Source organism: Aquarana catesbeiana, linkage group LG09 (assembly GCF_042186555.1).
Source record: "Aquarana catesbeiana isolate 2022-GZ linkage group LG09, ASM4218655v1, whole genome shotgun sequence".
Lineage (NCBI taxonomy): Eukaryota > Metazoa > Chordata > Amphibia > Anura > Ranidae > Aquarana > Aquarana catesbeiana.
Genome location: NC_133332.1, coordinates 15,673,323 through 15,697,520, shown reverse-complemented (window position 1 = coordinate 15,697,520; position 24,198 = coordinate 15,673,323). Strand labels below are relative to the sequence as shown.

The window sequence follows — 24,198 nt, the reverse complement described above, 5'->3', positions numbered from 1 at the left end:
AAAAACACCAAACAATATTTTTTTAATTTCTGCTACAAAACATATCCAAATACAAAAAAATAGGATTTTTTAAAACAGCTTACCTGTAAAATCCTTTTCTTTCGAAGGACATCACGGGACACAGAGCCACAGTAATTACTGATGGGTTATATAGGTATCACTGGTGATTGGACACTGGCACACCCTATCAGGAAGTTCAACCCCCTATATAATCCCTCCCCCTTGCAGGGATACCTCAATTTTGTAGCCAAGCAATATAGTGTATTAGAAGAGGGGTGGGACCTCTGTGTCCCGTGATGTCCTTCGAAAGAAAAGGATTTTACAGGTAAGCTGTTTTAAAAAATCCTATTTTCTTTCTCGAACATCACGGGACACAGAGCCACAGTAATTACTGATGGGATGTCCCAGAGCAATGCTACCTGAGGGGGGGGAAACCACGACCAAGTAGGGTGCAATCAGACCTGAGGACCCTGTACTGCTGCCTGCAGCACACTACGCCCAAAGGCGATATCCTCATGCCTTCTCACATCCACCTGATAGAATCTGGTGAATGTATGAACTGAAGACCAGGTTGCGGCCTTGCAGATTTGAGCCATAGAGGCCCGGTGATGCACTGCCCAAGAAGCACCAATAGCCCTTGTGGAATGTGCCCTGATCTGAAACGGAGGAATCTTCTGTTTCAAACCGTAAGCTTGAATGATCAACTGTCGAATCCATTTAGAAATGGTAGCTTTTGACGCTGCCTGTCCTCTATTGGGACCCTCTGGCAGCACAAACAAAACATCCGTCTTGCGGATCTGAGTAGTTGCCCCTAGATAGGCCTTAACTGCTCTTACTACATCCAACGAATGTAGAGATCTCTCTTCCGGAGAACAGGGATCTGGAAAAAAGGAAGGTAGAACAATGTCTTGGTTTAAATGAAAATCAGAAACCACCTTCGGTAAAAAACTAGGATGAGGGCGTAGTACCACTCTATCCTTGTGTATAATCAAATAAGGCTCCTTACAGGAAAGGGCTGCTAATTCTGATACTCTTCTAGCAGAAGAGATGGCCACCAGAAAAATTAATTTCCTTGTCAACAAGACCAAAGGAATCTGACTTATTGGTTCAAAAGGCCGTTTCTGTAACACAGCCAGGACCAAATTCAAGTCCCAGGGGTTTAGGGGCGCTTTAACCGGAGGATTAAGACGCATCACCCCCTGCATAAAGTTTCGGACCAAAGAATGCGAAGCAAGTGGCCGCTGAAATAATACTGATAAAGCAGAGACCTGGCCCTTGATGGTACTCAAGGCCAGCTTCATCTCTAATCCCATCTGTAGAAAATCAAGGATTCTACCTATGACATATTTCCTGGGATGCCAACCTCTGGATTCACACCAGGTTATATAAGCTTTCCAGACTCTATGATAAATCATCCTGGAAGCTGGCTTCCTTGCATTAATCAAGGTAGATATGACAGGACCTGAGAGCCCACGACTCTTCAGAACGTGGGTCTCAATAGCCAAACCGTCAAATTTATCGTTTGTAAGGCAGGATGGAACACTGGACCTTGAGATAACAGGTCTGGGCGTACCGGTAGGGTCCACGGGGAACCCACCGTCATCCTTACTATTTCTGCATACCAAGTCCTTCTGGGCCAAGCGGGGGCCACCAGAAGTACCGACTTCCTTTCCTGCCTGATCCTGCGAAGGAGTCGTGGGAGTAGCAGAATAGGCGGGAATGCGTAAATCAGTGAGAACCGATGCCACGGAATCACCAACGCATCCGTCCCGCATGCAAGAGGATCTTTTGTCCTTGCCACAAATCTGTCTATCTTTTTGTTGAATCGGGATGCAAAGAGATCTACATCTGGAACCCCCCATCTTTGGCATATGGCCCAAAAGACGTCGGGATGCAGAGACCATTCCCCTGGAAGTAACTGCTGGCGACTTAGATAGTCCGCCTGCCAGTTCTCTATTCCCGGGATGAAAACTGCCGATATGCATGGCACATGCATCTCTGCCCAGACTAACATCTGGTTCACCTCTTTTTGAGCAGCTCGGCTCCGGGTGCCTCCCTGATGATTGACATAAGCCACTGCTGTGGCATTGTCGGACTGGATCCTGACCGGACAACCCTGTAGCCTGATAGTCCAGGCTTTTAGAGCTAGATGTATCGCCCGGATCTCCAGAATGTTGATGGGTAAGGTCCTCTCTGTCTTGGACCATACCCCTTGGACCGCAGCCTGTTCCAGAACTGCTCCCCAACCTGACAGACTGGCATCTGTTGTTACCACCGTCCAGGTAACCGGTAGAAAGGATTTCCCCTTCTGCAGGTTTTCGGGTATGAGCCACCAATTGAGGCTCTGACGCACCGCATGCGACAGGTGCATCGGAAAGTCTAATGCCTGAACCTTCTTGTTCCAGGTCGACAGAATACTGTGTTGCAGCATTCTTGAGTGAAACTGAGCATAGGGAACTGCTTCGAATGAAGACACCATCTTCCCTAGTAGCCTCATACAAAGGCGGACTGAGGGACCCTTCTTGGTCCTTACTGTCAGAATCAGCTCTCTCAAAGCAGTGATCTTTGCCTGGGGTAGAAATATTTTCTCCTGGCTTGTATGTATAATCAGACCTAAATATTCCAGTCTTCTTACTGGTTTTAGGAAAGACTTTTCTAAGTTGAGGATCCAACCCAGGTGTTCTAGATACCTGACCATGGTCCTCAAGTTTCCATTCAAAGAGGCTACCGACCGGTCTATCAAGAGCAGGTCGTCTAGGTATGCTATGACAGCTATACCCTGAGCCCTTAATCTGGCCAGAGGAGGAGCCAAGATCTTTGTGAACACTCGAGGTGCAGTGACTATCCCAAAGGGCAGAGCCATAAACTGGAAATGGCGCCCTCCTACCTCGAAGCGCAGAAACTTCTGATGAGCAGGAAAAATGGGCACATGCAGATATGCATCTCTGATGTCTATCTCTGATGGCTTTTGGACCGTAAAAAGGTTGGAATAGAAGCCCAATCCCTGGTCCTTTGCGGGAACTATCATAATGACCTCCTGCGACAAAAGTCGCTCTAACGCTAGAAGGAGCGACTGCTTCTTCTCTGGGTCTCTGGGAACATTTGATCTGAGGAACCGAGGAGAAGGGAATTCCTGAAACTCCAGCTTGTACCCTAAGGTTACCGTGGAGACTACCCATCTGTCCTGGAAGTCCTCCTGCCAGAGCTCTGAGAATTGTCGCAGTCTTCCCCCCACTCGAGTGAGCGGGGGCGCCCCCTCATGCAGAGGTCTTAGTGTTTTGCCTAGTAGGCTTCTTTCCCCAGGACTTCTTTTGTCCCTGGGGTTGACTCTTGTCTCTGGACCCCGATGGAGGCGGCCGTCGAGACTGCCTGGAGGCTGAAGCCCCCGGCGCTGGGGAAAGAGTCCGTTTGAAAGAGGAACGCTTACTCTTCTTCTTGACAGGTAAGAGAGTGCTTTTCCCACAAGAGATTCTCTTGATATAGTTATCCAAGTCCTCTCCAAACAACCTTGCACCACGAAATGGAAACCAGCCAGTAGCTTCTTACATGGTGCTTCGGCTGACCAATTTTTCAACCATAGGATTCTACGTATATGCACCAACCCCAGTGAAAGACGGGAGGTTTGCACGATAGAATCTCTAATGGCGTCAACCACAAAGCATAAGGCCGCTGGAAGGTTAGCAAACCCCTGGGCCTGCTGTTCAGGTAATACTTTGATGACCTGCTTAACATGGTCTCTTAAGTATTGACAGACTCCAATCGCTGCTATTGCAGGTTGGGCCACTGATCCTGCTAAGGAGAAAACATCCTTCAATAGGGATTCCATCCTTTTATCTACAGGATCCCTGAGCATCTGAGCATTGTCTACAGGACAAGTCAGGCTATTATTTATTGAGGAAATGGCGGCATCAATAGCCGGAATTCCCCACATTTTAATAAACTTTTCTTCCATCGGATAAAGTGTTGAAAACTTTCTCGGCGGAAAAAAACGTTTGTCTGGGTGATCCCACTCAGAATAAATAAGCTTTTCAAGTAAAGTATGAACAGGAAAAGCATGCGCTGCTTGGAAAGGTTTCAGTGACCCCAAAGCAGAAGAGGATTCTTTAGCAGTTTCAGGTATGGGCAACTTAAATGTGGAGCGGACCAATCCAGTGAGGATCTGCACTAAGACTTTCTCCTCTTGGGAAGTCGCAGAGGGTCCCTCTCCACCTGAATCCTCCGAAGAGGAATCATCCATCCCATCCCGATCCTCTGAAAGGGATTCATCTCCTTTATCCCAGAGCTCCTCTGTCTGAGGGTCTTGGGGAACAGAGGAAAGCCTAGTGCGTTTTCTTCCACTGAGTGAAGACGTAATCACGGCCATTAATCTTTCCTCTAGACCAGTGTTTCTCAACTCCAGTCCTCAAGGCGCCCCAACAGGTCATGTTTTCAGGATTTCCATTATTTTGCACAGGTGATTTGATCAGTTTCACTTCCTTAGTAATTACCACAGCCGTTTCATCTGAGGGAAATCCTGAAAACATGACCTGTTGGGGCGCCTTGAGGACTGGAGTTGAGAAACACTGCTCTAGACCACTAATGGTTGAGGAAAAAACCTCTTGTGTAATATATACAGGGGCTGAAGTGCCAGAAGCAGGTGTAGCCCCTGACCCCAATGGCTCTCCCTGGCTAGCCGTCCCTGGCCCATCTTTAGGGGGAAAGGATGCTGCCGACAGGGGGCCCTCAGAACCTGAACGAGATCCCCTAGTGTCTCTGGTTCCTGGGGTGCTTGAACCTCTTCTACCCATAGTGCAAAGCAACAAGGTGTGAGGTATACAAATGAACACTGTCCGCTGAGCGATGTAGTCTGGCTAAAAGCCTTGCTACCCAATGCTCAGTCTGGTGTTACTTCAGTAAATGCTGCCTAGGAGAATGCCTGTGTCCCACTTTACATGCGACCGTCAGCTCTGTGTCTCTCAGAAGGCTGAGTGCACCTGTACAGAGTGCCTCTAATAGCCTGCAGCTGGCCTGAGTGGGAGTCTAAACACTCTGTGCTGACATCCCGCCCCCTCCTCTACCGCCCCCCCCCCTCGAGTTTTGAAAAAAACGAGCGCTTCCCACACTGCCGACTCTCCTGTCATGCTCTGGAGAAAAGGCTGGGGATGGGGGGGGGGAAGGAGGGAGACTGGTAACAAGATTTGCCTGAACGGCTATCTTCAGAGATGGTGGCCATTAGGCCACAGAGCCCGGGTGGTATAACCACTTTCTAGACCCCTGTGGCCCCTCTCTAGCCTGGGGGGGAACATTCAAACATGAGAAATCCCCCCATCCACCTTACCTGCTTGCAGCCTGCTTGATACGCTGGGACATACACAGCGATTACAACACCTGAGACAGACATTCAGCATGTGTAGGTTTGTGCTCTTAGCAGCCCCCGGTGGTCACAATAGGCATAGCATGCATTTACCTTAAAGGAGAAAAGCCACTAGAACTCAAAAATTCTGTGGAATCTCCTCTTACCTTATCCAGCCGCAGGGTGCTGTTTACACAGACCCAATCTTCACCTCTCACGGTGGGCTCCGTTTGAAAAAACCGTCAGAGACTGGGGCCCCCATCAGTAGGGGGATCCAACAGTTCTGGGACCGTAAAGCACCTCGCCAGAAATTAGGAAGTTTAAAGCCATTTTCTGATCTGCGGGGTCCAGCTCTCTAAAAAGAGAAGCATTACGGGTAAAACCTCGTTTCTTCGGACACGAGGCCCGGGTACCATTCAATTCGGCCATGAAAAGACACTTTGAATGGATCCGGTTCGCCTGGCTTGCCCCAGTATAGGATCTTAGGATATTCCCTTTGGAGCTCAGCACAGGACATCTTTACACGTCCATCACCTAAGACACTGGCGTAAAAACTGAGGTATCCCTGCAAGGGGGAGGGATTATATAGGGGGTTGAACTTCCTGATAGGGTGTGCCAGTGTCCAATCACCAGTGATACCTATATAACCCATCAGTAATTACTGTGGCTCTGTGTCCCGTGATGTTCGAGAAAGAAAATACATTTTTTTTTATAAATTGAGGTCAAAATGTATTCTTCTACACGTTTTTGGTAAAAAAAAAAAATTCCAATAAGCGTATATTGATTGGTTTTCACAAAAGTTACAGTGTCTACAAACCATGGGATAGATACTGGAATTTTATTATTTTTTTTAATACTAGTAATGGCGTTGATCGTTGATCAGCGACTTATAGCAGGACTGTGATATTGCGGCAGACAATCTGACACTTTGTGGGGATCAGTGGCACCAATACAGTGATCAGTGCTAACAAAATTATGCACTTTCACTGTACTAATGACACTGGCTGGGAAGGGGTTAATGTCAGGGGCGATCAAAGGGTTAAATGTGTGCCTATCCAGTGTTTTTGTGTGTGCTGTGTTGTGGTTTTACGAAGAGATGTGCTTTGCAGGAGATCAAAATCCATCACTTCCCCTTGTTTACATAGGCAGAGCTCTGTTCTGTATCTCTCCTCACCGATCAGCGGGTGGCAGGGGACATCCATTGGCCGGCACCCGTTTATCGGATTCTGCTGTGCCTAATCACAGCACAACAACCTGGCCGCCGGCGGCGCACCTACGCGCCCCCTACCCAGAAGTGCCACATCACTTACTAGGTATGTGATCTGGCACAGAAGATCCGCTCTACTTCTAAGTGATGCAGTCAGAAAGCGGGTAATAATAATAAATATTATAATTTTTAAAAAATTATTATTATTATTGTTATTAATAATAATTAATAATAATTAATAATAATCGCTGTGACCATTTCTATAACTTTCTTTCCCAAATTTACTGGGAATATTTACAAAGAAATAATCCACCATTTTTTGGGAGGATGGAAATCGATTGAGAGGATCCCATGGCAGCTGCATGATCTGCTATGGCTATTGTCACAGCGCTGTTCCTTTTAGAAAAGAAGAGTTTATCAAGGAAGGTGGATTGTGTGTCTGGTGACATTTAGAGGGGAATTCCAGATCAGGGAGCAACAAGAGAAGTTCCCGGAGAAGACATATAGAACAGAAGCAGAGCGTGGCCGGAACGAGGTGTCACTGGGTGTATAGCTGGAGGTGGTGACGGTTATTGTGACGTGACTGGTGTATGTAATACTAATGACTACACAAGACCTCATTTAAAAAAAGACAAAACATAACACAGGAATAGCCAAGAAAATGTAACATTTTCCAACGCTGTACTGAATGTATACAGAGCATGATGAAGAGTTTTCTGTGCGGGTTTAAAAACAAATATGACAACACTGTTGACATCCAGAAACTGATAAAGGAGACCCCACTGGGGACATATACAAGGCTGCCCATACCAGCATTTCTCTTTTTTTTTTTTTCAGTTACCCTTTATAAGTCTGCAAAGGTCCCCAGTCTGGAATTAAAAAAACGTAAATGTCACTTATCAATGGGAAACCTCTGCCTGGGATGATGAATGCAACCACACCGATGGAATTAACTTCACATCAGAGGTCCCTCCATCATGTCAGAGATCCCTCCATCAGAGATCTCCCCCATCACGTCAGAGGTCCCCCCATCACGTCAGAGGTCCCTTCATCACATTAGAGATTCCTCCATCACATCAGAGGCCCTCCCAACACATCAGAGGTTTCTCCATCACATCAGAGATCCCTCCATCACGTCAGAGGTCCCTCCATCACGTCAGAGGTCCCTCCATCACGTCAGAGGTCCCTCCATCACGTCAGAGGTCCCTCCATCACGTCAGGGGTCCCTCCATCACGTCAGAGATCCCTCCTTCACATCAGAGATCCCCCTATCACATCAGAGATCCCCCTATCACATCAGAGATCTCCCCATCACGTCAGAGGTCTCCTATCACATCAGAGTCCTCCAACACATCAGAGCCCCCCCCCATCATGTCAGAGGTCTCCCAACTCATCAGGTGCCCCCCATCAAATCAGAGGTCCCCCCATCACATCAGAGATCTCCCCATCACGTCAGAGGTCCCCCCATCATGTCAAAGGTCCCCCCATCACGTCAGAGGTCCCTTCATCACATCAGAGATCTCTCCATCACATTAGAGATCCCTCCATCACATCAGAGATCCCTCCATCACATTAGAGATCCCTCCATCACATCAGAGATCCCTCCATCACATTAGAGATCCCTCCATCACATCAGAGATCCCTCCATCACATTAGAGATTCCTCCATCACATTCGAGGTTCCTCCATCCCATGAGAGATCCCTCCATCACATCAGAGATCCCTCCATCACATTAGAGATCCCTCCATCACATCAGAGATCCCTCCATCACATCAGAGATCCCTCCATCACATCAGAGATCTCTCCATCACATTAGAGATCCCTCCATCACATCAGAGATCCCTCCATCACATTAGAGATCCCTCCATCACATCAGAGATCCCTCCATCACATTAGAGATCCCTCCATCACATCAGAGATCCCTCCATCACATTAGAGATCCCTCCATCACATCAGAGATCCCTCCATCACATTAGAGATTCCTCCATCACATTCGAGGTTCCTCCATCCCATGAGAGATCCCTCCATCACATCAGAGATCCCTCCATCACATTAGAGATCCCTCCATCACATCAGAGATCCCTCCATCACATCAGAGATCCCTCCATCACATTAGAGATCCCTCCATCACATCAGAGATCCCTCCATCACATTAGAGATCCCTCCATCACATCAGAGATCCCTCCATCACATTAGAGATTCCTCCATCACATTCGAGGTTCCTCCATCCCATGAGAGATCCCTCCATCACATCAGAGATCCCTCCATCACATTAGAGATCCCTCCATCACATCAGAGATTCCTCCATCACATTAGAGATTCCTCCATCACATTCGAGGTTCCTCCATCCCATGAGAGATCCCTCCATCACATTAGAGATCCCTCCGTCACATCAGAGGCCCTCCCAACACATCAGAGGTTTCTCCATCACATCAGCGATCCCTCCATCACGTCAGAGGTCTCTCCATCACGTCAGAGGTCCCTCCATCACGTCAGAGGTCCCTCCTTCACATCAGAGGTCCCTCCTTCACATCAGAGATCCCCCTATCACATCAGAGATCTCCTATCACATCAGAGGTCCTCCAACACATCAGAGCCCCCCCCATCATGTCAGAGGTCTCCCAACTCATCAGGGGCCCCCCATCAAATCAGAGGTTCCCCATCACATCAGAGATCTCCCCCATCACATCAGAGATCTCCCCCATCACATCAGAGATCTCCCCATCACATCAGAGATCTCCCCCATCACATCAGAGATCTCCCCCATCACATCAGAGATCTCCCCATCACATCAGAGATCTCCCCATCATGTCAGATCTCCCCATCATGTCAGAGATCTCCCCATCACGTCAGAGATCTCCCCATCATGTCAGAGGTCCCCCCATCACATCAGAGATCTCCCCATCACGTCAGAGGTTCCCCCATCACGTCAGACATCTCCCCATCACATCAGAGATCTCCCCATTATATCAGAGCCCCCCCCATCACACCAGAGATCTCCCCATCACGTCAGAGGTCCCCCCCCCCTCACGCCAGAGGCCTCCCATCACATCAAAGTCACTGCTATACTTCAGATGCCTTCATTTCCACAGAGTTCCCCTAATCACAGAGGCCCTCCATGACATCAGAGCCTCCCACTGGCATCAGAATAGCCTATCAGCACTGAATCAGATTTCCCCCCTCCCAACACATAGTCCTCTCGCCCATCTCTGATTCAGGGCAAACTGGGTTTCACTATACAATTGCACTATACAATCTGATTGTACAATAACCTTAAAATTTACTAAAACGATGTAATAGGAGCTCACATCAAATCAAGTAGTTTCTTACACTTCTTCTAAAGGTGGTTGTACAGTCAAATAACAGTGTAACGTGTGTGTCGAGGAGCCTTTTTGACAGACAGGCCAATCACAGACAAGCACCAGTTTTCTTGTGAAACATTAGGCGAGACAAGAGACATAGTAGATAAAAATGAATGACCGCATGTAGCAGTTGTGACGTACCTGGGACTCGGAATCTGATGGTCTCCTGCAAATACAACAAAAAGTCTATTATCAGAAAGGAACGATCGATGCTGCATGAAGAATCACTGCTTGCAGCAATAATGTGCAATCTAGCAATGAATTTAGAAAACCTTTAAAAAGTTCCAAAACTTATAGAATGGAGATGAAGCCTCCTAAGTCTGACCTATAATAAAGCTCATACAGAGGTGCAGGGCCCCTAGGGTGCAGTGCAGGGTACATGGAGTGCAGAGCAGGGTACACGGGGTGCAGTGCAGGGTACATATGGGGTTCAAAGTGGGATACATGGGGGTGCAGTGTAGGGTACATGGTGTGCAGTGCGGGGTACTTGGGGTGCAGAGCAGGGTACGTGGGGTGCAGAGCAGGGTACGTGGGGTGCAGAGCAGGGTACGTGGGGTGCAAAGCATGGTACATGGGGTGCAGTGCAGGGTTTATAGGGGTGCAAAGTGGGGTACATGGTGTGCAGTGTGGGGTACATGGGGTGCAGTGTAAGGTACATGGAGTGCACTGTGGGGTACATGGTGTGCAGTGCAGGGTATATGGGTTGCAGAGTGGAATACATGGGGTGCACTGTGGGGTACATGAGGTGCAGTGCGGGGTACATGGGGTGCAGTGTGGGGTACATGGGGTGCAGTGTGGGGTACATGGGGTGCAGTTCAGGGTATATGGGTTGCAGAGTGGAATACATGGAGTGCAGTGTGGGGTACAAGGGATGCAGTGCAGTGTACATGGGGTGCAGGAGGGGGTACATGGGGTGCAGTGTGGTGCAGTGCGGGATACATGGGGTGCAGTGTGGGATACATGGGGTGCAGTGCAAGGTACATGGGGTGCAGTGCAGGGTACATGGGGTGCAGTGAGGGGTACATGGGGTGCAGTGCGGGGTACATGGGGTGCAGTGTGGGGTACATGAGGTGCACTAGAGTGATAGGAGAAGACGGGAGCACGAAGAGATGAATGAACATCATACACAGCGCAGATAAAAATCTCCTCCACTATCCATGACATTTCTTCAGGTCTATTGGCATCCTTCCCCAGAAATACTCCTCACCAAACTAGAGAAGATACATGGGGTGCAGTGCAGGGTACATGGGGTACAATGCAGGGGTACATGGGGTGCAGTGCTGGGTACATGGGGTGCAGTGCAGGATTCATGGGGTGCAGTGTGGGGTACATGGGGTGCAGTGCCGGATTCATGGGGTGCAGTGTGGGGTACATGGCGTGTAGTGTGGGGTACATGGGGTGCAGTGCAGGATTCATGGGGTGCAGTGCGGGATTCATGGGGTGCAGTGCAGGGGTACATGGGCTGCAGTGTGGGGTACATGGGCTGCAGTGTGGGGTACATGGGCTGCAGTGCAGGATTCATGGGGTGCAGTGCAGGGGTACATGGGGTGCAGTGCGGGGTACATGGGGTGCAGTGTGGGATTCATGGGGTGCAGTGCAGGGGTACATGGGGTGCAGTGTGGGGTACATGGGGTGCAGTGGTACATGGGGTGCAGTGCGGGGTACATGGGGTGCAGTGCGGGATTCATGGGGTGCAGTGCAGGGGTACATGGGGTGCAGTGCGGGATTCATGGGGTGCAGTGCAGGGGTACATGGGGTGCAGTGCTGGGTACATGGGGTGCAGTGCTGGGTACATGGGGCGCACTGCGGGGTACATGGGGTGCAGTGTGGGGTACATGGGGTGCAGTGTGGGGTAGAAGTACCTGGCTCCAATCTTCTCCACATGTTGCATGAGGAAGCCATACAGGTCATTGTTCTTACGGCTCAGCTCGGCCAGCAGTTCCCCAAAGTAACGAGCGTCCAGCTGTTCGGGCCCCGAGACGGAGCTGTTCTTCCTCTTTACCTGCACAGAGCAGAGATCTCAATCAGCACCAATACGTTCTTATACTCTACATGTGTTGGACCAGAACCAGGAGAGAAGAGGGCGAATGTCCGAGACCACAGCAGAACCTTTACTGCCCTTTATCTTCAGCTCCTAATATAGAATCCTCTCCTGGACTGACAGACTCCTGAATTCTCCCACATTCAGCTGTATCTTACTTTTTAACAGCAATACAATAGAAAGTATTCCATAGATAAGTAGCAATAATTCTGTGGATTTAAAACGGACCCATCATTAAAGAGTTAATCCACTTTTGTAGAGAACCCCCCCCCCCCAGGTGATCTCTGTGCATTGAAGGGATTTTACCAAACTTTGTTGCAGACTTCCTTTTTTTATTCTGAAGAGATAATTGTTTGTTGCTCTGTGACCATGTTCAGAGTGATTTATAATTATCAATCAGCTGCTGCACCTGCAGGGGAAAGTGGCAGGGTCTGAATCCCTTTAGACGTGATTTCCTTTTGGGAGTAGCTCACCAAAAATGAAATGTTTGTTGCAGAGGATGCCCAAAATCTGACTTGTATCTTAGTGCAGGCTGAGATGAGGTCATCAGTAAGCTGCAAGCAAGAGGAAACATTTCCTCAGTCTCCCCTCTCCCAGTGATCAGACTGTACATTGTAACTTTGTAGAAGGAGGAGGAGGGATTTCATTAGTCTCCCCGCCCCCAGAGATCAGACTGTATAATGTAACTTTGTAGAAGGAGGAGGAAGCATTTCCTCAGTCTCCCGTCCCCCAGTGATCAGACTGTACAATGTAACTTTGTAGAAGGAGGAAGAAGCATTTCCTCAGTCTCCCGTCCCCCAGTGATCAGACTGTACATTGTAACTTTGTAGAAGGAGGAGGAGGTGGCATTTCCTCAGTCTCCCCTCCCCCAGTGATCAGACTGTACATTGTAACTTTGTAACAAGTCACCAGGTGGGAGGTTGCAGAAGGGGCTGATCTGTGTGAAGACATTTGTAAACACAGCCAAGACCTGCACAGGCACCAGGATGGATACAAGTGTGTTATCTCTGAGTTTGGCATCTCAGTCCAGGAAGTAGGTGGAGATCCTGGAAGATGCTGAAAGGTGGCGCCGTCCTTCTGGAGATAAGAGCAGGATGAAGAAATTTCAGGGCCCAGGGGGGGGGGGAGGGGGGAGTCCTGTGATGTCTATAAGAAAAAACGGAAAATTGTATACTCACCTTTCCGTAATTTTCCTTTCCTGTCGTATCTTCATGGCAGCATACACTTTGGGTTGTGACTCCGCCCCCACAACCTGATAGGACTACATAGCTATAAATTGTAGAGGTGGCCCCTGCCCAGTATTCTCCGTATATATATCACCTTAGACGGGTGGGAGATTGTATGCTACCATGAAGATACGACAGGAAAGGAAAATTACGGAAAGGTGAGTATACAATTTTCCGTTTTCCTGTCGCATCATGGCAGCATACACTTTGGGGAGTAACTCGCAAAGACTGGGTGGGAATTCAAACTAAGTTTATTAATCAAATAATAGAGGAATTGGCCTGGATAACGGATCTTCCGAAATCCACCGTGGATAAGCAGGCGGAATCCACCTTGTAATGAGACATGAAGGTGTTCCTGGAGGACCATGTAGCCGCTCTGCAAATCGTCTCTGCCGAGACTCTACAGTATGCCGCCCAGGAGGTTGCCACTGCCCTGTTGGAGTGTGCCCTTAAGCCCTCAGGTACTTGATGGTTACCCAGTGAGTAAGATCTCTTGATGGTCTTTACTAGCCATGAAGCAATGGTACGTGAGGATGCCGCTTGACCTCTCCTGAAACCATGTGGGATAATTAGGAGGCTCTCCGACTTTCTGATGGATTTTGTTGCCGAGAGATACTCCATGACGGTACCTTTAACATCTAGTGGATGAGGATCTCCCTGATCCGTGCTGAGTGCTGGAAGATTAATCTCCTGGTTAAAATGGAAAGATGAGGATACCTTGGGGATGAATCGATCCAAAGGTCTTAGGACTAGCCTGTCTGGAAGAACAACCAAATATGGTTCGCTAACCATTAGAGCTTGCATCTCTGACACTCGCTTCGCCGATGTTATGGCTATCAAAAATGAAACTTTCAGCGTTAGATCCCAGAGGGATATGCTCTGCGTTGGAAAAAAGGGTTCCTTGGATAATGCCTCCAGAACAATTGAGAGATCCCAGACCGGGAATGACGGTTTCCTGGGGGGCCTCAGCTTCAGACAGGCCCTCTGAAACTGAATCACCAGAGGCTCTTGCGCCCATTTAGCTCCTGTCAAGGCGGACAGGGCCGATACCTGGACCTTCAGGGTGCTTGACCTAAGGCCTTTTTCTAGGCCTAATTGAAGGAATTCCAAGATCTGAGACACCGACGGGGAGGACGAGTCCCAACCTTGCTGTTGGGAGAAGGAGACAAATTTTTCCCAAACTCTTCTGTACGTGATGTTGGTAGTAGGCCTTCTGGCCTGGAGTAAGGTATCCACCACCTTCTGGGAACAGCCCTGCCCTAGGTACCTAGCCCTCTCAGTCTCCAGGCCATCAAGTGTAGCTTCCCCGGGTCCGGATGAAGAAGATGCCCCTGGGAGAGTAGGTCTGTCGTCAATGGGAGAGGCAGAGGCTCTGCCATGTTCAGCTGCATGAGGGTAGTAAACCATGGCCTCCTCGGCCAGAAAGGGATCACTGCTACCACCAAAGCTGTTGACTTCTTGAGCCTCAGGAGGAATCTCGCTATGAGAGGCGTCGGGGGGAAAATGTACCCCAAGTGAAAGTTCCAGGGGTGTTGGAGGCAGTCCGTCCCCTCTGCCGAAGGAAACGTTATCCTTGATAGGAATCTCTGGCATTTTGTGTTCTCCGGAGTTGCTGCTAGGTCTATCTCTGGGGAGCCCCAGGTTCGAGATATGAGAGCATAGGCTTGTGGACTCAGAGACCATTCGTTGTTGGAGGGAAAATTTCTGCTCAGCGAGTCGGCTAAGGTGTTCTGGACTCCCGGAACATAAACCGCCCTTAGGTCCAGTAGATTCAGCTGTGCCCATTCCAGAACAGGACGGACCTCCTGCAACATGGACCTGCTTCTGGTGCCCCCCTGCCTGTTGATGTAGGCAACAGCCACCTTGTTGTCCTTCCTTAGGAGAACGTGCTTCCCCCTCAAGTGAAAACTGAAGGCCAGGAGAGCCTGGAACGCTGCTCTCATCTCCAGAATATTCGACACTGTATCCTGTGCCCTGAAAGGCCAACGACCCTGAGCCGCAAGGTCCTGATAGTGAGCTCCCCATCCCTGTAGACTGGCATCTGAGGTCACGATTTCTTGATAGGGAGTGATTATGTGCCTGCATCTTCCCAAGTTGTGAGGTCGTACCCACCACTTCAATGATTGCTTTACCTCCTGGGAGATGAAGATTGGTTGGGACATTGATGTGCCCTTCCACTGACGCAGGAAGGAGATCTGGAGAGGCCTCGAGTTCCATTGTGCCCATTGGACCATGGGAATGGTGGAAGCTAGAGAGCCCAGGATACTGAGACATGCCCTGGCCGGGAGCATTGTAGCAGAGATTGCCCTTTTCACCTTTTGAATTAGAGGAGGGATTTTTTCCTCCGGAAGTTCCACTGTGTTCTCCCTTGTGTCCAGTTCGGCTCCCAGAAAGACCATTCTCTGTGTGGGATGGATGTTGCTCTTCTTCCAATTTATCAGCCACCCTAGGGACTGTAACGTGGAGACCAGGATTTCCCTGTGAAGGACGAGAGAGTCCTGGCTGTCTGAGAGAAGTAGGATGTCGTCCAGATAATGGTGGACCCTCAGCCCGCCTTCTCTCAGGTGGGCTATTACAGGTAATAGGACCTTTGTAAACGTCCTGGGTGCGGTAGAGATCCCGAACGGGAGGCTTCGGAATTGGAAGTGCCGATGGTCTAGGGTAAACCGGAGAAACTTTTGGAACTCGGAATGGATAGGGATATGCAGGTACGCGTCCTGGAGGTCGATTGACAGCATCCAATCTCCCAAGTTTATTGCTTGGAGGATTGATTGAAGGCTTTCCATCTTGAATGTTTCTATCTGTATCGACCGGTTGAGGTTTTTTAGATCCAAGACTGGACGAAGGTCCCCTGATTTCTTTTTCACTAAGAAAAGTGGGGAATAGAAGCCTTTGCCTCTTTGAGATAGCGGTACCTCCACTATTGCTTGTTTTTGGAGCAACTCCTGGATATACTGGACTAGGGATAGTCTTTTCTCTTGAGAAGGAGGGAGTCTGGTTGAGCAGAATTGGTCTCTTGGAGGACGACCTCTGAATGCCCACCTGTGTCCGAAATGAATGGTGGACACCGTCCATGGGTCCTTTATCATTCCCGCCCAGACCAACTTGAACTTTGTGAGTCTGGCACCCACTACCGCTGGTTGGGCGGGCGAACCTTCAAAAGGACTTCTGGTCATTGGAGGCAGGGGTCTTGGGTTTCTGGAATTTGAGGAAGGATGTCTGGGGGTTCTTCCAGCTCCTTCTATATTCCTTCCCGGGTCTATAGGATTTTGCATCCCTGTATCTCTCCGGGAGATTACGTTTAAAGGGAGGTGGCCTTTGTTGTTTCGGCCTTCTGTCCGATGGTATGAGACCCGACTTCCCGCCTGTCACCTTAGAGATTGCGGTATCCAGCTTCGCCCCAAAGAGGTTCGCCCCGTCATACGGAATCCTGCACCAGTTTGATTTCGAGGCGGGGTCAGCCGACCAAGGTTTGAGCCATAGCGCCCTTCTGGCCATTACAGAGGCTAACATGGACCTTGATGTGGATCTGATAGTATCTACGGAAGCTTCCGCCACGAAATCTCCCGCAAGGCTAAGTTCTTGTAAGGCCTTGGTGATCTGCTCTTGATCTGCGCCCTCAGTGACGAGTCTCGCTGTAGCTGATGACCAGCTGGAGATAGCTTTTCCAACCGCCGCTAATGCCACCGCTGGTCTGCAGGCACCTCCTGCGAACAGGTAAGCTCTCTTAAGGTCTGTATCCACCTTCCTGTCAAGCACGTCTCTGAACGTTACTGCATCTTCGATGGGGAGCGTCACGTGCCTGGCTAGACGCATCAAAGATGCGTCCACCACTGGAGGAGAAAGTAAAGGGGATACTTTGGGTTCCTTGAGTGGGTACAGTTTGGTAAGTCTGTTGGACAGACTGAACTTCTTTTCTGGATTCTGCCACTCCTCCTTGATCAGCTCATCTAATTCGTCGATGAATGGGAAAGCCTCCGGAACCTTCTTGAGGTTTGGGAAATACTTTCTCTGTTTTGGCTGTATCTCCTCAAGCTCCTCCCAGTTAATCGCTTCCTTAACTGATCTGATGAACGGTTCTATGAGCGCAAAATCAAAGCCAGCTGATGCTTCCAGCTCCTCATCATCCGACGGGAGTTCTTGATCTCTTGATGCACTGGGAATGGTGGGTGAGGTGCTATAGGCCGTAAACTCCACATCAGGAGTTGAGACCTGGGGAGTAGAGACTCCAGTGGGTTCTATGGAATCCGGCTCTTTCTCCCTGGTGGCTTCATCTATGCACTTGCGGCAGGCTAGTTTGTCTGGGAGGGCCGTGGCCCCACATACCCAGCAAGCGTTCCTGGCTGGGCGGGAAGGGTGCGTAGAGGATTGGTGTCCTCGTGCAGGGGATCTTCTGTGGTAGGAACGGCTATGTCTTGAATGGGATCGACTCCGTCTACGACTCCCCTTGCGGCCTGAGCGACTTCTTCCGCGTGAGCGGCTGCGTCTATGGCCGGAGCGGCTTCTCCTGTGCGAAGATTCTCTTCGTCCTGACTTGGATGATCTTGCGGACCTGACAGGGCTGACCAATTAGGTAGCGTTAGTACGGTCCTGCTCTCTTTTTCAATCTTCTCTACTTACCACTGGAATCCCCCCCCCTTACCTATTAGGCTGGTGGTGATCTGCTGGGGCAGCGGCCTCCATAGGAGAGGAAGATGAATACCTGAGAAGGGTATAGGGAGGTAAGATCATGCAACCAGGCCCCAAAAAGACAGTGCATAAGTATTAGACACTTACCCAGAGGAGGGGGATACTTTAAGAATGCAGTAAGTCAAAACACAGCAGTCAGAAGTCTTCCAGAAGCGAGGAGAGCTCAGAAATGACAAACAGGGCTTTTAAAATTGCCGCCATGGCCGCCGAGGTCACGACCCGCTTGCGCATGTGCAGTAGCGGCGCGAGACGCCCGGCGCCATCTTGGAAGCTGGCAAAATCAAAAGGACACCCTGATGGTGCGCACTGCGCATGCGCGGAAGCGCCGAGACGCTCAGGAAGCCTGTAGGGAGGCACAGAGGGACCACAGAGCCCAGCAAGGGAGGAGAAAAAACACCAGTGAAGCAAAGTAGCATGGAGACCGCTGCACAACAACTAAGCCTGTTTAAGGCTTATAATGTAGCCGCAACATACCCCCGAGATCACCAGAGCGGGGCTCCTTCCATCTAGCTCGTTTAGAGGCTGTACAGGTAAGGACTTCCACCCAGGAGAGGCTAGAACCTGGCTGGGGCGAATTCGGTAAGGGGGTGCTTCTGATATGTTCAGTCCTTCAGGTGAGGAAAAATAAGAGAATACTGGGCAGGGGCCATCTCTACAATTTATAGCTATGTAGTCCTATCAGGTTGTGGGGGCGGAGTCACAACCCAAAGTGTATGCTGCCATGAAGATACAACAGGAAATCATTTTCAGAAAAGCTCCACCATTTATCATTCCCTCCATCCTTGAGCCCCGGGCAGAGGTGAGGTTCTCTTTATTTCTTCTGCTGATCACCATCAAGAGACAAAACGTGATGGAAAATCCAAAACCTTCCAGTTGTCATCAGAAGAAGAGATGAGGGGGGATGGGGACACTGGGTTTCTGGGGACAACCGTCTAACGTTTCCCTCAAATTATCTTGTTAAGAAAACGGATACACAACACCCCGATCCCCGCACCCGGTGTATATAGAGTGAGAAAAAAAGAAGCATTTGACCCCCTGCTGATTTTGTAAGTTTGCCCCACTGATAAAGAAATGATCAGTCTATAATTTTAATGGTCGGATTATTATAACGATGAGAGACAGAATAACAACAAAAATATCCAGAAAAACACATTTCAAAAAAGTTGCAATTTGATTTGTACATTTTAAATGAGTGAAATAAGTATTTGATCCCTTCGCAAAACATGACTTAGTACTCGGTGGAGAAACCCTTGTTGGCGATCACAGAGGTCAGACGTTTCTTGTAGTTGGCCACCAGGTTTGCACACATCTCAGGAGGGATTTTCTCCTCTTTGCAGATCCTCTCCAAGTCATTAAGGTTTCCAGGCTGACGTTTGGTAACTCGAACCTTCAGCTCCATCCACATATTTTCTATGGGATTAAGGTCTGGAGACTGGTTAGGCCATTCCAGGACCTTAATGTGTTTCTCCTTGAGCCACTCCTTTGTTGCCTTGGCTGTGTGTTTTGGGTCATTGTCATGCTGGAAGACCCATCTACCACCCATTTTCAATGCCCTGGCTGAGGGATGGAGGTTCTCACCCAAGATTTGAAGGTACATGGCCCCGTCCATCATCCCTTTGATGCAGTGAAGTTGTCCTGTCCCCTTAGCAGAAAAACACCCCCAAAGCATAATGTTTCCACCTCCATGTATGACGGTGGGAATGGTGTTCTTGGGGTCATAAGCAGCATTCCTCCTCCTCCAAATATGGCGAGTTGAGTTGATGCCAAAAGAGCTCGATTTTGGTCTCCTCTGAACACAGCACTTTCTCCCAGTTCTCCTCGGAATCATTCAGATGTTCATTAGAGAACTTCAGACAGGCCTGTACATGGGCTTTCTTCAGCAGGGGGATCTTGCGGGCGCTGCAGGATTTCAGTCCTTCACGGCGTAGTGTGTTACCAATTGTTTTCTTGGTGACTATGGTCCCAGCTGAGATCATTGACAAGATTCTCCTGTGTGGTTCTGGGCTGATTCCTCACCGTTCTCATGATCATTGAAACTCCACGAGGTGAGATCTTGCATGGAGACCCAGACCGAGGGAGATTGACATTTAATTTGTGTTTCTTCCATTTGTGAATAAATCGCACCAACTGTTGTCACCCTCTCACCAAGCTGCTTGGCAATGGTCTTGTAGCCCATTCCAGCCTTGTGTAGGTCTACAATCTTGTCCCCGACATCCTTGGACAGCTCTTTGGTCTTGGCCATGGTGGAGAGATTGGAATCTGATTGCTTCTGTGGACAGGTGTCTTTTATACAGGTAACAAGCTGAGATTACGAGCACTCCCTTTAAAAGAGTGCTCCTAATCTCAGCTCGTTACCTGTATAAAAGACACCTGGGAGCCAGAAATCTTGCTGATTGATAGGGGTTCAAATACTTATTTCACTCATTAAAATGCAAATCAGTTTATAACTTTTTTTGAAATGCGTTTTCTGGATATTTTTGTTGTTATTCTGTCTCTCACTGTTATAATAAAGCGACCATTAAAATTATAGACCGATCGTTTCTTTGTCAGTGGGGCAAACGTACAAAATCAGCAGGGGATCAAATACTTCCCCCCCCCCCCCACTGTACAGATTGCCCCAATGGGAAGAGATACGTGAATCCGTGTCTGAGTGTCACATGTGATCCAGATCTCTGTAGTCCAACTATTCGCTATCAATCAGTGAATGATGAACAAACCTTCACATTTGGCCGACTTTACAAGATCGGAGTGATAGGAGAAGACAGGAGCACGAAGAGATGAATGAAGATCACACACAGCGCAGATAAAAATCTCCTCCACTATTCATGACATTTCTTCAGGTCTATTGGCATCCTTCCCCAGAAATACTTCTCACCAAACTAGAGAAGATACAAAATGTTCCTCTATTGTATGGAGGAGACAGAATGTCCTACAGGTGAGAAAAAACATCTGAACACATCGATCAAACGCTGGACAGACGTGTTCTCATTGCATAACTACGATCAGCCACCACCTTCCAGTTATAATATAATGTGATCAGTATCACAAGGATCGTTATTTGATCTTCTGTGTAAGTTTGCCCACTTACAAAAAAAATGAAGGGTCTATATTTTTTATCATAGGTGTATTTTATATGATAGAGACAGAAAATCAACCAAAAATCCAGAAAAAAAACACAAGATAAAAATTTTATATATTGAGTTCAGTGAGTAAAAGAAGTATTTGATCCCCTATCAACCAACCAGGGCCACCGATACCCTAAGGCGAACTACTAGGGCGCAGCCACGGCCACTGGTTTCCCCAGGGCCGGGACGGAACGCGTGGGGGGGGCCAGGGGGAAGTTGCCCTGGGCGCAGCAGTTTCATAGGGAGGAGGGGGCCAGTGACCATAGGAGGATCTACCACCGGGGCTCCCCTGCCATGCTCTGCTACAAGTGGGCTTTGTTGCAGTGTTATAATTTCATAGACTAAACCCAGATAAAGCTTTCTAAAAAGTAGCAGTGACATCATCACTGGGCTGTACATAGTCTGTGCTAGGGGCAGAGCTGTGGGAGGGGCCCAACAGGCTCCACCCACTACAAAAACCCATAGGGAGGGGGGAGGAGACAAGATTAGTCCCCCTGCACAAGGATGGAGAGAGCAGCAGCGAGCGGTCTTTAATACAAGAAGTCTCACACTGGGTTACTGCATTACTTATTCCAAAGTTCAGATTTAGAAAATAGAGGATAGATAGATAGATAGATAGATAGATAGATAGATAGATAGATAGATAGATAGATAGATAGATAGATAGATAGATAGATAGATAGATAGATAATGAGATAAGCCATATTGGTGAAGATGCTGATGTCGGAGACTCGGTCATGGGAGGATTGTTGGTGGCAGACGTGGTGGTTGCAGCATCTCAGACATGGCTGACCTCCTGAGACTTTCAACCGATGCAGTCTATAGACTTTACAGACAATGGTTGCTGGAGGCACTGGATCATCAACACTGGAGGACTAAAGACTGGAAAAACACTGCTGGGGCACTGGATCATCACAACTGAATGACAGAACACTGCTGGGGGAACTGGATCATCAATACCTGAGAACTGAAGACTGGAAGAACACTTCTGGAGGCACTGGATCATCAACACTGGAGGACTGAAGACTTGAAGACCACTGCTGGGGACACTGGAACATCAACACTGGAGGACAAAGGACTGGAAGATCACTGCTGGCAGCACGGGAACATCAACAATGGAGTAGGACAGAAGACTGGAAGAACACTGATGGGAGCACTGGATCTTCAACACTGGAGGACAGAAGATTGTTGGGGGCATTGGATCATCAATACTGGAGGACTGAAGACTGGAAGAACATTGCTGGGGGCACTGGATCATCAACAATGGAGGACAGAATACTGCTGGGGGAACTGGATCATCAATACCTGAGAACTGAAGACTGGAAGGACACTGCTGGAGGCACCGGATCATCAACACTGGAGGACTGAAGACTGGAAGAACACTGCTGGAAACACAGGATCATCAACACTGGAGGACTGAAGGCTGGAAGGACACTGCTGGAGGCACCAGATCATTAACACTGGAGGACTGAAGACTGGGAGAACTCTGCTGGAGGCACCGGATCATCAACACTGGAGGACAGAAGACTGGAAGAATACTGCTGGAGACACTGGATCATCAACAATGGAGGATTGAAGACTGGGAGATCACTGCTGGCAGCATTGGAACATCAACAATGGAGGAGGACAGAAGACTGGAAGAACACTGATGGGCACACTGGATCTTCAACACTTGAGGACTGAAGACTGGAAGAACACCACTGGAGGTACCGGATCCTCAACACTTGGCAACTGAAGACTGGAGGAGCTGAGGACTGAGGATCTTGATTATTTATAGGAATCACTTTGTATCAAATGTTATTATAGATTCTCACCTATATATATTAGTGAATCTCTTTTTTTAGAAAATATTTTTCTCTCTCTCTTTTATTCAGCAGTTTCACTTTTGATACATTGTTTCCTTCTGCACTCTTTGTGAACGAAGTCACATTCTGACTTTCTCCTTGGCCCACACACCATGTGAAGTGACCCGGAAAATCTGACGCCGGTGTTTCCCGGGAGCTCTGAATCTGGCTTTATTCTCAGCGTCATGATGTGGCGAATTCTTAGCTCTCAGAGTCTCAGACACACCCCGCACCTGTCCGGACCCGCTCATCCCCGCAGAGGACCAACCGGTTTATAGCAACTTAATTAGTTTATAAAGGAAACAATCGTTCAGCAGAGAGGAGATTTCTCTGAGACGCCCGACGGGGCCCCAAGGAAACGAGAGAGAGAGAGAGAGAGGAGATGAGTGCAGAGATGTCAGAGCAATCAATCTTCTACTGTCCGAGAGGAGACGCTCTATCCACACAATACTGACATTTTTTTAATAAAAATAACCCGGGGAAACCAGTTGCAAGCCGCAACCTATATGTATGCATTGTGGTCGGCAAGTGAACGATAGATAATCAGAGGGCTCTCTGAGCAGATTCCTCACAGCGTCCAATCCCGATGAACAGAAGATGGAAAGTGGCCAGGTCACATTCTGCATCGGCTTTACTGACGCCACCCCCCACCCCTCCTCCACCTGAACACAGAGACATTCCCCATGACACAGAACAATACAACCCTCACCGGACAGCATAACACCCTGCTACACTTATATGATATTACACTCTAAAGTGGACCTGTCATCAGATATACGGGTAGCACAGCAGCTAAGTGGTTAGCACTTCCACCTGGCAGCCAGGGCTGCTGATAAGGCAATAAAGCCAGCCCTCCTGTACAGGGCCCGGGCACCATCGGTTCAAAAAGGGGGGCCCGGGCACCCGTTTAGCAGGAGGGCCGGCTGTACCGTTATATTGCAGTCACAGATCCTCTTCTGCCTCCCCCTGAAGCATTGCCAGCTTCTCTTCCTCTTTCTCCCTCTGGCTGCACTTCAGGGGTATTGGTCCTAACACATGTGCCCCCTCCATCTGTTGTCCAGGCCCCCCCCTGTGTGCCCCTTCCATCTGTTGTCCTGGCCCCCCCTGTGTGCCCCTTCCATCTGCTTTCCAAGCCCCCCCGTGTGCCCCTTCCATCTGTTGTCCGGGCCCCCCTGTGTGCCCCTTCCATCTGTTGTCCGGGCCCCCCTGTGTGCCCCTTCCATCTGCTGTCCGTGCCCCCCTGTGTGCCTCTTCCATCTGCTGTCCGGGGCCCCCTGTGTGCCCCTTCCATCTGCTGTCCAGGCCCCCCTGTGTGCCCCTTCCATCTGCTGTCCGTGCCCCCCCTGTGTGCCCCTTCCATCTGCTGTCCGGG

At 49.1% G+C, this 24,198-nt stretch overlaps 1 protein-coding gene across 1 annotated transcript in view; it reads right to left on the bottom strand.

Annotated features, from left to right (window-relative positions):
• Window positions 1-24,198, bottom strand: part of POF1B (POF1B actin binding protein) — a gene marked incomplete in the record, with an annotated part of 138,138 nt that overhangs the window by 22,576 nt on the left and 91,364 nt on the right. The window contains 2 exon segments of the mRNA XM_073598127.1: window positions 10,043-10,067; window positions 11,764-11,903. Coding sequence (XP_073454228.1) covers window positions 10,043-10,067; window positions 11,764-11,903 — 165 coding nt within the window.